The following is a 17105-nucleotide window of genomic DNA, read 5'->3' as shown; positions in this document are numbered from 1 at the left end:
TTTCACCACACGAAACACTTAATTTTACTTATGATCGAATCTAAAGGTGTCTGATTACAAAACACAGCCTTTACTTATTTTGAAGAACTGTGTCATGTTTGTTAAATATTTATTTCATCTTCTCGAAAAAGATCATTAATAATTGGCCGTTGTTATAAATGCAGCTCTTTACAAACTGAAAACAATACAATTTATTGTTATGGAACAGCTCAATAACAGTTTCACATTTTGTAGTTTTTATTTCCCCTTGTTTATACATTATGCCCTGAAAACCATTATTTAAACAATACAAGTTTAAACCAACATTTAAACTGACTAAACAAACAGACTAGTTGGACCTTGACTGCATGATTGGCTGCTTTTAGTAAAATAAAATGAATAAATTAATAAATACACAACCAAATGGAGTTATTTACTGGTGAAAAGCATTGATTTTTTTTCATGCTAAGCTACATTAACTGTTAATAAATAAAGTAAAAGTATGACAAGACAGCTAAAAATTCATAGACATTGGAAAATAAACATTACAGGACAATTTAATACAGATGGCATATAGTTACAAGTAAAATTATACAAAATATTTCCAACTATTAGGACGTTTGGGAAAATATTTTTGATTTCTTTGTTATGAAGATCTCACAGAAGATATAACCTAGATGCATTTTGTCCCAAACAAATTATAATGAAATTTATATATGCTAATTGCACAAAAGCAAAAAATAAATAAATAAATAAATAAATAGATAGATAGATAGATAGATAGATAGATAGATAGATAGATAGATAGATAGATAGATAGATAGATAGATAGATAGATAGATAGATAGATAGATAGATAGATAGATAGATAGATAGATAGATAGATAGATAGATAGATAGATAGATAGATAGATAGATAGATAGATAAACTAATAAACTAATAAATAAATAAATTTCTTAGACCTAAAAGAATAAAGAAACACAGCTTGTTTCATTTTCCGTGCAGTCTAAGAATACATTTAAAAGTAAACAGCTCTAAAATGATATTGTATACACTTATATTGTGTTTACTGATATTTGTACAAATGTAAATGAATTTTCTCAAATATAGGAGTCAAGCAATTTCTGTTTAAAACTGTTGCCTACAAGAACTGACTGACTGCAATGAAAAACATCCTTAATAAGGAGAAGACTGGGATCCAAGCATTTACATAGACAGATGACCGACTGAAGAAAGTGCCTTCCCCTCACTCCAGGGGAACAATACAGCAGAATGAAGCAAAATAGAAGGTAAGCTGGTACACAGCAAGACTCCCACTGCATAGCTGTCAAATCTGTTACAGACTTTACAAAGCTCCAGGTTCCTCTTCTCCTAGCATATGCTGCCTCTTCCACTTCTGTGGCAAACGGCTATGAATAAACTCTGTAAACAGCGGCAGGAGCACAGCAGCTCCTGTCATACAAAGTCCTGTCACTCAAAAACCTGGAATGTGTCCAGCTTTTAGACTGGGAGTCTCATTCTTTCAGATGCCTTTTCAATAAAAAAATAGCCTCTGGGTGAATGGCTGGTTGGTTAGGGTTAATTCACCGTCTAGTCCAAGACGGTAACATCACACCAAGTGGGGGTCATTAGCTGGGCTGACAGTGAAGCGCCCTGATGCCACTGGATTGGCCCCCACAGGCGACCTTGCTTTGACTGATAAGTCCTCCTTCTTCTTGGATTCTTTACTTTTGCTGTGTGGGCCTGAAGGAGAGAGAAACACAAACACTACATGAAGAGTCAATAAGAGTCAACTGCATGAGAGCATAAGAACAGAAATGATGTAAAACTGTGTTGCTATTGTATGATTCAGTTCAGTTTGCAGTCATTTGGGCTCTTCCTGTTTTCTGGGAGCAGTGGGTTGTGGAGCGTGGTGGCAGCAGAAACAAAGGGCCTGTCGATCTTCATGACCTTCCGTTTCATGCATAAAACATCATTATAACGACCTGAGATGGTCCTGCTGCTTTACTTTACATTCTCTGACGCCTCAAGCAGACATGTCTGCTTGTCAAAAGCATCGGGCCTGGGCCCATAGGCTGCTGAACAGGCCCAGTGGGAATACACCCAGGATCCCCGGGCAGGTCACTGTCAAAGGGGACGTGCGTCAGCTTCACATACTGAATATTTTAAGCTGTAGAGAACAAAACTCCCCAAATAGAGCAGTTGTGTCTGGTTTTGCTCCTAGTCTCGGTTTCTGTCCATGTCTGCGATGAACAGTAAGACTAGCGGTCTTAGTGCTAAACCTAATACAGGGCAGAATATAAACTAATAAACCACAGCTATTAATATAACCAAGCTACAGTAATGCAAGACAGTGTTCACTTAAAAATAAACCTGTTTCAAAGTCAAAACAGACCTTGAAGTCTTAACTCTTAAGGATGCAAAACATGGTGACAGCATCTAATTTTGGTGTTTCCAGATTTCTGTATGTGTGGAACCCAGAGGAAATTCTCAGCCCAGAACTTTGATTAATCTGTGGTAATGAGTGTAAGAGAGGGAGAGTGGAAATCAGGAAGGCACATGAAAGTGTGTTGGGACACAGCTTAGTTACCCATTGTTGAGCCCAGGATTTCTGTCCCCGCTCAGTTCTACATGTCACAGTGCCGAGGGGGATAATTATAGAAGCCTAATCCAGGCTGCATATGAGAGGAGAGGCTGAAGTTGGGGGTTTCCATTGCAGTGGGAGAGGATGGGTTGGAGGCCGCCAGGTTTTATTCTGTCATTCTGCAGGTCAAGGTGGACACTGAGTGACCTGATCTAAAACGACCTTGGCCTTGGTTTATAATACGCCAGTGCAGCTTTTTGACCGGATGACGGCAACAGATGCAAAGTGTTTTGTTTTTGTAAAGTGTTCATAACTTTACCATGAAAATCCAACTTGGTGCTTTTGACAGATACTGCAGCGGGACTCGTGGGTGCCGAACTGCTCAGTTCATTGGTTGGAGTTTCCTGTTGCAAGCAAGCAATAGTTAGACCGATTTAGTCATGTTTAACACACACTGTTGTGAAGCAAGGCATGTTTGAGGAATACCTGGTCAAACAAATATATGGTGACATCATCGAAAAAGGACACGTTTCGGCCCCTGTCCTTCTCTCTGTCCATCGGCTCCTTGGGTGATTTCAGCAGACTCCTCAACCCGATGCGTTTGTCCACATCTGTTTCTGTGACCACAATCACCCTCCGGGAGCTTTCGTCTTCCTGCTCGTCCTCCTCCTCCTCGTCAGGGTCACTTCCTGACGTCAGGCCTCGCCGCCTCCCGATCCGACTTCCGATCGCACCGTCTCCAAATCCACCTTTGCCCGTGGGGGTGAGGGGGAGAGTTAGAGCGAGGGGAGGGAGGGCGAGAGAGAGGCGCGCCAGCTTCGCTGTGAAAGTGGGCAAAAGGAAGAAACAGGAGAAATATCTCAGCCACAACTATTAAGTTATTAGGTCAAGTGCGCTTCTACAGAAACCTGCATTTTATTATCTCATAAACAGAGTAGTTACACATCAGTACCTTTCATTGCCTGGTTTGCAGTAGGCTGAGGTGTTATGACCTCGGGTTGTTCGATCACAGTGAGCGGCTCAGCTTTAGCTTCATCAGATTCATCATGGGCGTCAACATTGGGGACGCTCTTTGGCAGCTCATCACTGCACAAACAACAAGCAGCAGCACATAGATTTTATAGGTTTGTAGATGTCCTTAACTAAATTCTATGACATAACCAAAGATTTTGTTCCTAGATATAATGATCTGTAATTAACAAGAATATTTCAGGTAAATATCTCTCTTGGGCGTTTGTTGTTTGGATCCTATCATGACCGAAGGTGTCTCCGTTCGTACCTTCCCTCCTCCGCTCGTTCTTCAACAGGTACCAGTTCTCCACCGCTCTCTGTCGCTGGTTCCCCCCAGGGCCGGAGCACAGCCGTGTCTTTAACTGTCGTTCCCCAAAGCACGTTTGTTTTCACATTTTCACTGAGGGAGAACTGCAGCCGTTCCTCACAAACCTGAAAAGAATACAACGGGCGCGTATTTACCTGCGACTGGCGACACAAGGAGAGCAAACTACGAGGCGACACGCTCACCTGCATCATCAGGCCGTTCTTTGCGGTCATCTTGGAGAGGGAGCCCTGGTCTTTGACATCAGATTGGCAGGATGATTTCATCACGTCGTTCTTCTCCTCTTGCGCTGACAATTTGACTTGGGAATCTAGGATCATGGGTTGTGCAAACTCTGATAAGGCCTCAGAATCACCCGGGGTCCCATCCTTTAAACCCATGTTGCCCCCCTCTGAAGCAGAGCCACCGAACTTCTCGTCACCTGTTTGGCCGCTGTCACCATTGCTGCCTTTCTGCTCAGGTGTTTTCTTCAACGACTCCAGGAGCTCCAGGTTCCCTAAGAACAGGTCCTCCTCGTCTCCAGATATGCAGCACAGCTGTTCCAGTTTTTCAAAATCCTCCAGAGGCTCATCATCCAAATCTTTCCACTCAGAAATAAGTAAATCTGGGAGGTGGTTGAGGGGGTCCTGTGGGGAGCACTGGGGGTCAGCAGGTGTTTCCTGTTTGCTACCTTCATCCTCAGCTTCTGCGCTGGACGCCAGGTTGCTCTCATCGTGCATTGTTATGTGCACGGTGGGAATGTCCAGATTCGCCGTGATGCCTTTACTGTGTCTTGTAGCAGGCGGTGATTCTGGCAGAGGAGGCTCTAAAACATCCGCGTCCTGAGTGGGGGAAATATACAACTCTGTCTCAGCGCTAGCAATAAAGTCATCTAGATTGATGTTACTAATAAACTCCTCGGCCTCTGTCACCGATGGCGGCGGACTTGGAAAAGAGTCGTCTAAACTCTCCAGTTTATCATCTTGCACATCAAGGTCTATGCTGGGTGGGGGACTGGGGAAGTCTACGGAGCTGAAGTTATCCTGGAGCTGTGGAAATGAAGGATCTAGATCCTCCTGTACGTCAGCATCACGGGGACCAGAACTGGAATCTGATGGAAGGGACGCATCCCTGCAGTTCTCCTCTTCACCCATAATGCTTATTCTTCCTTCTATGCATTGCCCTGAAAACCATGGTCTCGCTTCAGCTTCTGAATCTAAGTCTGACTCAACATGTTCCAGGTCTGAAAAGTTCTCTAGAGGCGCCGCAGTTATACAAATAGATACATTTGAGCTTTTATTTTCTGGAGCAAAGATCTCGAACCCAGAGCACGCTTCAATGTCAGCGTGTTCTGCTGACGTCTGCTCCTCCTGCTGGATCTCGTAGAGGTGATTCTGAGGCCATCTGTTAAAATTTTGATTCTCCCCCGTCTCCGCGGAGCCGGGCTCAGCCGCCGCCTCCTTCGCCGCCGCGGCGCTTGATGAAATCTGCATCTGTCCTTGCTCCAAGGATTCCCGCTCCGGGATTTCCAGATTCTCTGCATCAGTGTACGAGGTTTCTCTTTCTTGCTTAAAACTGCCAATTTCTCCCAGATTCTCAATGTTTTCCTCCTGTTGAATGTCTGCCGCTTGGTGGTTGTGGTCGTCTTTCGTCCCACTGCAGTCCCACCTTTCGTTAGTGCCGAAGCTACTGATTATCCCTTGTGTTTCGTCATTGCAGGATTCCTCGCAGCCTCCCAACGCAGGGTGGGGTTCGCGGCCTGCGAGCTCGTCGTTGACCTCCGTTTCCCAGAACTCCTGGCTCACCACGAGACGCTCGCCCACCTCCCAGGCCTTATTGCTGAAGCCCAAGAAAAACTCAGACCTCAGCTCCGCGTCCTGGCTGCGCTTCTCTGGAGGGGCCCACTGGTCGTTTTCATCAGGCCACAGGTGCAGGTCCCCGGCGTGTGAGAAGCGGTGGCAGTCAAACTCTCCTGTGACCGCACCTGACCCCGGCCTATCGGCGTCCTCCTCCAGGTCACTCCACACGGCGTTGGTTTTCCCGTCCGGCTCCTCGCAGGAGCTTTCCTCCACGTTGTTAGCAGAGTGGACCCCACGCGCCGCTTCTCGCAGAGGCGACTTCTCCCTCAGGGCGTTGCTCAGCTCTGCGGCCGCCAGCTGCTTCTCCGGCTCGGGCGTGATCGCCCTGTGCTCACAGGGGCGGTTCCTCAGGCCCAGCTCATTCTGATCCAGACCAGGACTCGTCTCCCGTCTCCCGGGCTCCTCGGCGCTAATGTCGTCCCACGAAGGACGCATCGGTCCACTCTTTTGATCAGCGACACAGTTCCTGTCATCGCTCGGCTCGAGCGGCGGCGGGGCTTCATCTCTAAGTGTGGTGTCACGGGCTTCAATGTCATACAGTTGAGCGAATTTGGGCTCTTTGTCAACAACTGCAGATGCTGCCACGGTTTCCACAGTGTCATTTACACATTTGAGGGAATTCACTGCCGACAGATCGATATCTCTCTCTGTAACGCTTGCGTAATCCTTGATGCTTGGCCTAAACGTGCAGTCGTTCAGCTGGCTGCCACTTACAGTCTCAATCAGAATATTTGCATCCGCCAGGCTCTTGGAATGTAGATTTAAGCTGCTGTCTGCAGAGTCCAGGTATTTGCAATCTGTTATCTGTGAGATGATGCCATCTGTGTAGTGGTTGTCCATTGGATACCCACCACTGTGTGGGAGCCCTTTTAGTGGCTCATCATCTAATTTTGAGAACAACCTATCAATTAAATCGATGCAGTCTTTGGCCGGTGGCTCATCGCACTTTTTGATTTCACTGTGGAAAATGCCAGAATCGTCTCTATGTGTGGAGTCCAGACTTTTGCCTACAATATCCTGGTCATCACCCGAATGACTGATGTCATTTATAGGGCCATGTTCAACCGTTATAACAATTGCCTCTTCCTCCGTTTGACCTTTCCTCTCGCCCATCTGACTACTGTTTCTTAAAGGACTCTTTTCCCCCATCTCCCCCTCCTCTTCGGTCCTTTCTTGGATCCCGGTCAGCGTTCCCCTCTCGCCTCCTCGACTGCTGCTCGGCCTGGAGGCAATAAGCCCCTCGCTGCTCCTCCTGTTCATCCCATCCCCTTCCCAGTCGCTATCAGAGAAATAGGCCGAGTCTCGATGAGGCGTATCGTTTCCCAGAGCCCGCCACCCACTGCCTCCCGATCCGCCTCCCCCTCCCGCCCAGGAGTCGCTGGGTGTGAGGCAGTCAGCTGAGCTGGATGTCATCGGTGACAGGACCGAGTCGGTGGGTGTGACGAGCGAGACGTCAGAGGACTGGTCCCAGTCTGGAGTGGCTGCTTTTTGCGTGATGTGACTACTCTCCCTGTGCTGGAGTAAATGTTCCCTTTCAGGCTTTGAGAAACTCTCATTATCATTTTGATCAACCTCGGTTTTAGAGTTGTGTAAATCAGCTTCCATGATGATTTCTGAGTGGTTCTGTTCCGTCTCGTGATCATACAACATGGTTTCCTTCTTCCCGCATTGTTGTTCCTTTCTGTTAGGACTAGAGACCTGGAGGTCTATTTCCGCTCTCTCACCATTCCCATTAACAGTATTTGTGTCGATTGTAAAGACTGATTTGTCCTCGACTTGGATCACAGTGTGAGATTCCTTAACATTTTCAGTGGATTCATTTGGAGACTTATCCAATAAATCTGCGTGCTCCCCTCTGGCAGGTAAGGCAGGACCGTCCACACATTCCTCTTCTTCCGTCTGACATGCAAGTGCTTGGTTGTGTAGTAAACCATTTTTTGGCATGATTTCTGAAAACACAAAGTCATCGGATTGGCAGTGCTCAGCATTGTGTCCTTGGCTGTCCAGTGTAAGAGCTTGTGGGTTTGGCCCTATGTGAAGAACGGGGATCTCAGGTCTCACAGAAACCTTGATCTCACTCTTTTTGGCACGTTTGGTCACTTGGGCATAAATGGCCTCAGTATGTGCGTCCTCTTTGCCCTTAGCGGCTGCTCGTACGGAGCTCTCTGACTGAAATCGAATGGTCTGAGCAGAGTTTGGGTCAATGCATATAGATTCGTATTCAGGTGAGAGCGGAGTTGGGGAGTAAGACGACTCGGCTTCATTCGGAGCTGCTGAAGCAGTTTGTCTTGACATGATTTCAGTCAGAAAGGTCTCCGCTGATTGGATCTCCTTCAGGAACTCCTCCCTGGTCATTTCGGTTCTCCTTAGCTCCTTCTCAGCCTGCTGTAAACCGGATTCCTGCTTTTCGATGGTGCTCTCAGAGAGAAGGGAGCGGGATCTCCGTATACCCTTTGAGTACGCCTCCTCAGCCTCCGCGTAGGACGAAAAGCCTGGCGCACAAAAGTAGGGCCTCAGTCTGGAACCTGCGGGATAGAGGTACTTCACTGTGTCACTTTCGGATCCTCCCTCCACATTCGTGTCCATCCTTCCGGTGTTGATCTCTGTAAGAAAAAGATCCTTTGGGGTTGGCTCGTTAGTATTGCCCTCATCAGCATCTGTCCCATTGACTGGTTTGTCTGGTCCCCATGACTGTCCTGCTGAGCCCAGCTCTGTGATCAGCGACTGGGAGCGACGCATTCCTTTGTTGGGCAGCACAAAGTTCCCCCATCGCTCGCCGTCGCTCTTCTCGTTCTTCTGTCCCTCCCACGAGGTGTCGGACTTGGACTCGCTGGACTCTCTCACAGTTGCTATCTCTGTCAGGAACAGGTGCATGGGGGACTTTTTAGCTGCAGCCACACGCTCTGCCTGAAGCTCAGCATCCTCCTTCCAAATGGCAGGCAGGATGGTGTCAAGGCGTGACTGAGTCCTCTTCATTCCCCTGGAGAAGAGCTCCGCCGTTGCTGGGTCTGCGTCTTCAGATAGGCTGGAGTGAGCGATAGTAGTCCCACCGCTCAGTCTCTCGGGGGACACGAAGGGAGAGTCATCCTCATCAGAGTAGGTGGGACTTGATGACGATTGCCTGTCAATCTGAGGGTTCGTAGACTGAGTGCGGGGCAGATTGCGGTAAATAGGACGCAAAGGGTTTTCTCTACGGACAGGGGAGTCAAAGTCCTTTGCACGCGAATGAGAAGTCTCCTTGGAGTTGTGCAACGCTGCACATCTGGTGCCACCCTCTCTGTCAGACAGGTCACAGGATAGTGGGTCTCTATGGGATCTGTGCATCTGCGGCTTACTGTATCTTAAATAAGCGTCGGCTGCGTTGTAGCTGGGGCAGCTTCTCTGTGGTTTGCAGTGGGGAGGAAGCGGCGGGGGGCACATTTGAGGAGGCTGAGGGTAAATGGGATGGCTGGACGGCGGGAGGGAGGGTGAGAGGGACGGGGATGGAGGAAGAGTCTGTCTGGAGCGATGGAGCCCTAAATGATCAAAGGTGGACGGTGGGCAGCTACTCATGTGATGGGGGTCTGTTTCGATCTTCCCGCCAACGGTGTAGTGAGGCAGGCCTCTGTAGCCCAGCGGGGGGGCGGGAAGAGGGCGCTTGTGGAGGTGGTTGGCTGATGACATGGACATGGATCGAGGCTTAGGAGGGAGGACCGGGGCTTGAGAGCTGGTGGAGGACCTCTTATCTGCCTCACTGCTTTTTTTCTTGTCGTCTTCATCATCATCATCATCATCATCATCATCCCCCAGATCCACGACAGAGAAGTCAGTCACTCGGCTGGAAGTGTCTCTGAACTCTGCCACGCCCGTGTTGGGCACCTGCAGCTGAACCTCGCTGGATCGGACCGTCTGCAGGCTCTTTCCACACCTGTCAGAGGAACAATACGGGACTCGCTCCTTCCCAAGCATCCCGCTGCGAATCTCCACCAGCTCCATGTCTCCAGGGCAAATGGAGTCCGAGCGGAAAGAGCACTGTGATTTCCCTTTAAGAGTTGGCGACTTGTCCTGAGGAGTGTGCTCCTCTAGTCTGATGTAGTACTCACTGGCGAGGGAGGGACTACGTGCACTAATGACCGGGACCACGGTGGGCGTGTCCAAAGACTGTCGATGGTTATTATTGACGGTTGGGATTGTCTGAGGAGGAGGGAGAGGTTTGTATCCTCGTCGGGCGTGAGCCTTCTCCCAGAAATACTCAAAGTTCAAGCCTTTGCTAGTTTCCGTGACTGTCAGGATGTCGTCCAGTTCCGACGAGGACGGGGTGATACAGTTGCCCACGGGGTCCAGCAGCGGGTAGGAGTTGTCTCGGTCTTCCCTGCTGTAATCTCGCTCTCGCTCCCGCTGCCGCTCGTTGGCGGCAGTCTGAAAAGCGGGCGGACGGAGTAAGTCCCAGCGTCTTTCAAAGGACTCCTCGCTCTCCCCCCTCCTCCCCCTGCCATCCTCATACTCCTCGTCCTCCTCGTCCTCCTCCCTGACACTCGCCCTCGCCATTCGTCGCTCAGCGGTTAGGAGAGAGGAGAGGAGGAGGAAGAGCTCAGCCACTGAAGGGCGTTGAGATGGAGGGAGCCAGCAGGACTGCATGATCTCATACCTGGAGATCCAAATCAAACACAATATATTTGGACACATTATTAATCTTATATTTTCCCCTAAGAATATTTAGATTTCTGCAGAATGTGTGTATTTGAGTATGCACCAGTAGTCTGCATGGGAGAGTTTGAGTCTGGGCTGGGCCAGTGTGATCTGCCGCTCCCTGATGACGAATGTCAGCACCTCTTCATCGCTCAGGTGTCTGTGGGGCTGCGAGCCAAACTCAAACAGCTCCCATATCACCACCCCCAAAGACCTGGAAGACAACGAGAAGAACAAAGTTTGACCCATTTTCCATCCATCCATCCATTTTCTTAACCGCTTACTCCCTAGTGCGGGGTCACGGGGGTGCTGGAGCCTATCCCAGCTGGCTACGGGCGAGAGGCAGGGTACACCCTGGACAGGTCGCCAGTCCATCGCAGGGCAACACATAGACAGACAACCATTCACTCACACACTCACACCTACGGGCAATGGAGAGAAGCCAATCAACCTAATGCACGTCTTTGGACTGTGGGAGGAAGCCGGAGAACCCGGAGAGAACCCACGCAAACACGGGGAGAACGTGCAAACTCCACACCAGGCACCAGGGCCGCCCCCGGGAATCGAACCCAGAACCTTCTTGCTGTGAGGCGACAGTGCTACCCACCGCACCACCGTGCCGCCTTGACCCATTTTACAACAAGCAAACAAGACTAAGAGCAAACAAAGGTCATTCTGGTAGTCCAATCATTCTGTTAATGGAGTTGTGTTGTTATTTAAAAGGTCAAACCTGTTTGGAATAAAGATTTCTAGTACATTAATGATCAGTCTAAACAACAAGATGGTCTCTGAACGATCCTAGATAAACAGTCTGAGTCCAGTTTTAATTACTGAATGGTTCCTTGTGACCATTTTAAAACCTACCACACGTTGCTGGTTTTGGTTTGGTCGGTAACAATAAGAGATCCTCTGTACTCCTCCAGCAACTCTGGAGCGATCCAGCGTAGCGGGATCCACAGCTTGTCTGGAGTTAAATAATAGTCCTCCTGCAGAGGAACACAACATATGATAAATGTTCGGCACACGGATCCCATAGCTCCGTTATAAAACCATGTGTGTACCTTGTAGTGGTTGTGAGACAGGCCGTAGTCTCCTATTCTGACAGTGAGGTCCGAGGTCAGCAGGCAGTTTCTTAAAGCCAGATCACTGTGGAGAACGTGACATGAGCACCGTAGGTCAGCGACACAGAAACCAGAGACATTAAATCTTAAACTCTGCTCCTGATTAACTGTCACTGACCTGTGGATGTAGTTGTTTTCATGGAGATGCAACAGGCCCGAGGTGATCTCAAACGCCATTCTCTGCAGAGTCAACAAGTCCCGCATGGGCAGGTCTGGAGTCATGCCGTCAGACTTGCGCTGGGCTCGCAGATACCTTTTCAGGTCACCCTAGTTGAATCACAGAAATAAAGACCTAAGATGTGTGTCGAGAAGAAAATGAGTGAATGCCAGTTTAACACTAAGCCTGCACTCCTCCTAAAACACAGATAAATCCTGGACAAGTGGGACACACACACACACACACACACACACACACACACACACACACACACACACACACACACACACACACACACACACACACACAGTATATTTGTGACTCCTGCAGAAAATCCATCCCATTTTAGGTGCTTTCCATCATCAAGCCTTAAAAGCAACAGGGAGAATTGATAATGAGCTGGCAAACAAAAAGGGTAAGGAAATGAAATAAGGGCTATTTAAAAGGAAAGGTTTCCTTAAGTAAAGGACAACAGGACACTTTGTCAAAGCAGGAAACAGAAGTCCACACAGCCTCCGCTGTGGTTCCACCTCGTACTGGGTTGCTGTAATTGATCTGCTTGTGTCTTTGTTTGGCATCAGAATCCACTCATGTGGTTTTCTTAATCAGTCAGTCATTAAGCAAAGGAAAACTAATCGTTCCTTTCTTTTAATAATGCAAAAGAGATTCACTTGTAAAGCAAAGCGTGTAAATCTAATACTTGATCACTGCTGCTAACGTTGAATGAGGGAATACTGTATTAAGAAGTCTTTGCATGAAAAATAAACTAAAAATCAAAAACGTTCTGTGTTGCACAGAATGATGCAACTAAAGCGTCATTTAAAAACAAAGACACAACTGTAAGAGCGTCATGATATGAAAGGTAATTGACATAAGTGTGTAATAAAAGCAGTCTAGCAATTAGGTCTTCGATAAAACCTTTGAACAAACATGCAAAAACAATTAAAACCACAAACTCATAGTTGAAATGCTGTTTGGCTTTCACTCATGCAGCTCCCTAAATAAACAATGAGGCAGTTTTATGTTTTAGAAGCAGGTGATATTTATTTCTACCTCGCTTTATGCTCAGTTTCCCTTCACACCGTTTTAAAATGTCAGGTTTCTCACCAGCTGACAGAACTCCATAACCAGGAGGAATGGGATGCTCTCGCTGCACTGGCCCAAACACTGAAGGATGTTGGGATGTTTAAGGCTCCTGGAGGAAAAGCAAGACATGAGAAGTAGATGAACTGCTGTGTTTGTGTATATACAGTGTTTAGCATTTAAAGCTAATGCTGACAATCTTTTCACAGTGTGAACATCACTGACTAATTCACGTGCGCAGCGGCTGCAGACCACTGAACATGACACCGTCTCAGTTCACGGCCTCAGCGCCGCCGCCGTGGAGCTCTCCCCACCTGTATGGCTCCGATTCAGCCAAGAACTTCCTCTGCTCCAGAGGGCTGGCGCTGATCCGCAGCTCCTTCACCACGGCCTGAGAGGAGCTGCAGTCACACAGCACCTCAGCCAGGATCACCTGGGGGAGATCGATGAACAACATCATGGAAGAGTGCCCGGGAAAAGCAGTCGGCTATTTTTACTATTACGAAGTAAGAACCGGGGATCCGATCTGCAGCCGGGTTTTAACATGAGCAGAGCTGATGATGTTTGACTTCGGAAACAAGAGGAGGCGCTACCTTTCCAAACCAGCCGTTTCCGATCTCCTGAAGGTAGTTCAAAGTGTGCCTTTTGAAGCACTGAGACTTGGAGTCTGCGAAGGAGAAGAGGAATAAAAAAAGATCGGGGTCACACAGATGCCAACATCATGTTCTATTACTGTACGTTCCATTACAGAGCATTTGTCTCAACCAGAGCAGAAAGTTAAATAACAATTAACAAAAACCAATACAACTAATAATAAAAGCCTATATCTATATCAACCCTCATCATTAACTAATTTTCCTATTTCAACTGCTGCAGCGCTGGACACAGCCTCATAACAAACCTCTCACCCCGTCTCTGTCTAACTGTCCAACCTGCTCCCACAAAGCAGTGACGCACACCAAAGTTTCTGCTTCACTGGAGCCGAGAGCGGGAGGCCAGTGCTGCTCTCGGTCGGAGACCTTTAATGGATGCACATCAGTGATTCAGGCAACAGACCCAGAGGGAGTTTAGCGCAGGACGGCTCCCGTCTGAGCCCCAGCGGCGCTGCTTGAGGCCGTTACCTGCTCCGTCCTGCAGGGCAGGGCAGCTGTGCCTGTCTCTGACTGGAAGGGTGTAGACCTCGGGGAGCGAGGGACATGACGACAGGCTGTCCTCCTGGATGGGGCTGGAGCCTCCAGAGCACTCCTCCCCGTCGGCGTTGTCGAACTCCTGGTGGAGCGACAACAGTGCGGGCTAATTGTTATACTGATATGAATAAACAGCACACAGTTCTTGTCTTTGATTCATAGGTTTTGATTTTGCAGTTTTCACAGGCTGAAGTCAGGCCTTTTGCAGCTGAACAACAGGACTGACGGGTGAAAAGATGGAGGCTCACGCAGGATTAGACTGAGAAATGATTATTGACAATTTCTACTTCATTAAGCTGCAATGACTGACTCCTGTTGCCGTTTCCTCGTCCCCCTGCGGTTCATCAAGTCCGGCTAGTATGAAAAAGGCATGCACGAGCGGTGTGAGAAAGCAGAGGAAGGTGAATAAATCTCTTACATGTTGAAGACTTACATTGAATCCCACTCCTCCTCTCTTACAGCACAGGCAGGTGAGGAGCAGCAGAACAAAGGAGACGAGCCCCGAGCAGGAGATGAGGATGACGACGTAGGGTGGAGGAGAGAGGGACGCGGCCCTGGACTGAGAAACTGAGACAGACAGGTACACGGAAGGAAAGGATTTAGTGCAGCAGCTGAACTTATTGGCGCTTTAGGGAGACACACTGTTAGATTTGAGTAAGTGACAAGAAAAAGACGGACATCACCAATTAGAAAGGTGGACAATGTTGTTACACAGGTGTTTAATTAGAGGGAAAACCATTGGAGTGTTTTCTTAGCAGCAGGTTTGGGACAGACTCAACCCCAATGGACAGCTTGCATCAGGGAGTTGAGGGGGGAAAAAGCAGGAAAAGAAACTATGTTCAAGATCAAAACCATTGTCTGAATCAGTAAAAGAAGAAAGGGACGAATTAGACTGGAGTTGAATAAAAGCACGGGGAATGGGGAAGTATCAGAAATGGCATTCCACTCAGGAAAACGGTTAAGAAGCAGGGGAGGGGTTGGCTGGAGTTCTCATTTAGGTCAAAAAGGAGCACTGATCAGGAGGGGATCGGAAAAGAATTACTCAAATCAGGAAGGTTTACTAATCAGGTGACAGAGGGAGGAATCGGGACATTGGATATTTGTACCTCAACGTAGTCGATTGTGGGAAGTGAACCATCTGTAGAAAAGAAAAGGGGCAGGGCAGGGTGGTTAAACGACCCTTCAGCTTTCATCCAGGATTCATTTACAGCCTAAACCTTAATCTAAGACATGTCACACAACGCATCAGTTACAAACGGGGTAAGAGAGGAACAGTGGCGCCTTGGGACAGACAACCATAACACTTCCTATGAAATAACATCAGCTGTTTCGTTTGTTGACACTTTTCAGTTTACACACACACTACAATCCAAAATATGCAGGAACCAGAGGAACCAAGAAAACACCAATTATGACCTAATACTTCATATGAACCTTGATATTAATATGCCACTGTCTGACATTGGCTATAAAATGTCTTTTATACTTCATACTCTGTGTCTCTCGAAGAAATCTAAAAATACAGTCATTCACAAGGTCATGATATTGCAAACACCGCATACATGAATTTTAAATGACATTTAATAATTTACTGTTTTTATAAATATTGCAAAAATAGCATCAAGTTTCCGCTACAATCAAATACATGACGACTTACGTGTGTTCGGTTCATGTAAAATTAGTGTTTGTTTGTTTTTTTTTACATCCGGTCTTTGACACAAAAGGGTTGAATTGTTTCACACAAGCTGCACGAGCGAAAGTGCAGAATTTGGGACTTGAATGAGTTGTGGGGCAGGAAACAAAGACAACAACAGCTGAGTGTGGACCCTGCACCTGCATAAACAGGGGCTGGAGGCACAGACTAAATCACCCTCGGCCCGTGTGGTCGTAAACGCACTAAGTTGCTCCGATCCTCGCGCACAATTCCAATGCAGTGCAATTCTTTCATCTTTCCCTAGACAGCTGTCCAGACAGACACTGCATATAAATAGGAACCCAACGCAAGGCCTTTTCCACCAGCCCCGGTGCCAGCAGCTCTCACCAAAACAATACAGCACAATACAATGACTGCACACATTACACAAACACAACACCCCGCCAGGTCTAGTGGGGGGAGAGACGGCGCATTCAGACTGAGACAAATAAAGATGCCAGCAGTGGTTAATAGGCTAAATAATCTCTGGTGCCAGCGGAGGATATTTATAGCTTTAACGCTGACCGACGATTTTATCCTGCTATTCATACAGTGTGTGCTGTTTTAATGGCATCGACGCGAGGCCCCAGGTCGAAACATCCCCCTAATATTTCCATCACTATATGCAAATACGCTCCCCAACCCCACCTCCCAATCAGCCTGGCGCATGTTTGGATCAAGTCAGCCACCTACTGCAACAATACCCCGGCTGCGTCTCGCTCATCCCGGCTGATAATACAGTATCGGCGGCCTTTCATGACTACCCCCTCCTCCTCTCCTCTCCTTTCTCCGGCATCACTGACAGCTTTTCGCCCCCCCCACCTCCTCCGGCTGCGCTCACCTTCCCTCTGCGGGGCTCCGAGGGCTCTCTCCGGGCTGAAGTACGACATGATCCCCGCCAGCGCCACCATCACCCAGCAGTGTGGCCGCATCGTCGCCGCGTCCGGAGCGACACCAGCACCATCCGAGCGCCGCTGCCGACCGTCGGTGTGTGCGCGCGCCGCTCTCCGGTCCCCGCCGCCACGGTCTGAGCCGTCTCCGTCTCCGTCTCCCCCCTCCGCTTCTCCTCCTAATAATAAAGAGCGTCTCCTTGCCTTCCTCGTTGTGCTCCCCCCCCCTCCCCTTCCTCCTCCACCCCCCCCGTGCTCTAATCCGCAATTAAACACGGTGCGAGAGATGCTCTTTTGTGCGTCCTCCGTCCGTCGTTGGCCGCGCACGCATCGCTGCCTCTGTCCGTGCGTGGCACTGCCAAAAACAACCACCCACCGCGTCTCCACTTTTAGAGATTCAGAATTTTTCTTTCTCCCCCTGATCTGTGTTGGAGGGTTGTCTGTGTTTTTCTCCTCCGCCAGCCTACGTCACACACGCGCGGCGCGCATTGTCATGGTCCAGCTTCATCATCATAAAAAATAAATAAAATATTAAATGCGTGTGATAATACCCCCACAGGGGTCCGCG

The 17105-nt window shown here is 48.4% G+C and overlaps 1 protein-coding gene across 2 annotated transcripts; it reads right to left on the bottom strand.

Annotated features, from left to right (window-relative positions):
* Positions 1-167: 167 nt before the first annotated feature.
* lmtk3 (lemur tyrosine kinase 3) lies at positions 168-16757 on the bottom strand. 2 transcript variants are annotated; one of them, XM_029128322.3, is made up of 16 exons: positions 16489-16757; positions 14373-14521; positions 13889-14036; positions 13361-13434; positions 13082-13200; positions 12792-12879; positions 11646-11794; positions 11468-11552; positions 11271-11392; positions 10471-10620; positions 4086-10365; positions 3844-4007; positions 3517-3650; positions 3051-3385; positions 2884-2968; positions 168-1723 (listed from the first exon to the last, which is right to left on the bottom strand). In XM_029128322.3, the coding sequence occupies exons 1-16, from the start codon at positions 16577-16579 to the stop codon at positions 1590-1592; spliced, it is 8307 nt and encodes a 2768-aa protein (XP_028984155.1). In that variant the 5' UTR covers positions 16580-16757; the 3' UTR covers positions 168-1589. The 2 variants fall into 2 exon arrangements, with proteins under 2 accessions (XP_028984155.1, XP_028984156.1); XM_029128323.3 differs by having other exon boundaries at positions 14388-14521.
* Positions 16758-17105: the final 348 nt, after the last annotated feature.

The sequence above is a fragment of the Betta splendens genome, chromosome 16, assembly GCF_900634795.4.
Source record: "Betta splendens chromosome 16, fBetSpl5.4, whole genome shotgun sequence".
NCBI classification, from domain to species: Eukaryota; Metazoa; Chordata; class Actinopteri; order Anabantiformes; family Osphronemidae; genus Betta; species Betta splendens.
The sequence above is the reverse complement of the archived record's forward strand: the minus strand, read 5'-3'. Positions and strand labels throughout refer to the sequence as shown.

Bases quoted from the DNA above. Each gene is read 5' to 3' on its own strand.
- lmtk3 (XM_029128322.3), bottom strand. From the start codon at position 16,579: ATGCGGCCACACTGCTGGGTGATGGTGGCGCTGGCGGGGATCATGTCG. The intron at 4,008-4,085 runs GTGAGCGTGTCG...TATTCTTTTCAG, and splicing joins AGAACGGCCTGATGATGCAG to GTTTGTGAGGAACGGCTGCA. The intron at 2,969-3,050 runs GTATTCCTCAAA...TGCTTGCAACAG, and splicing joins CCATATATTTGTTTGACCAG to GAAACTCCAACCAATGAACT.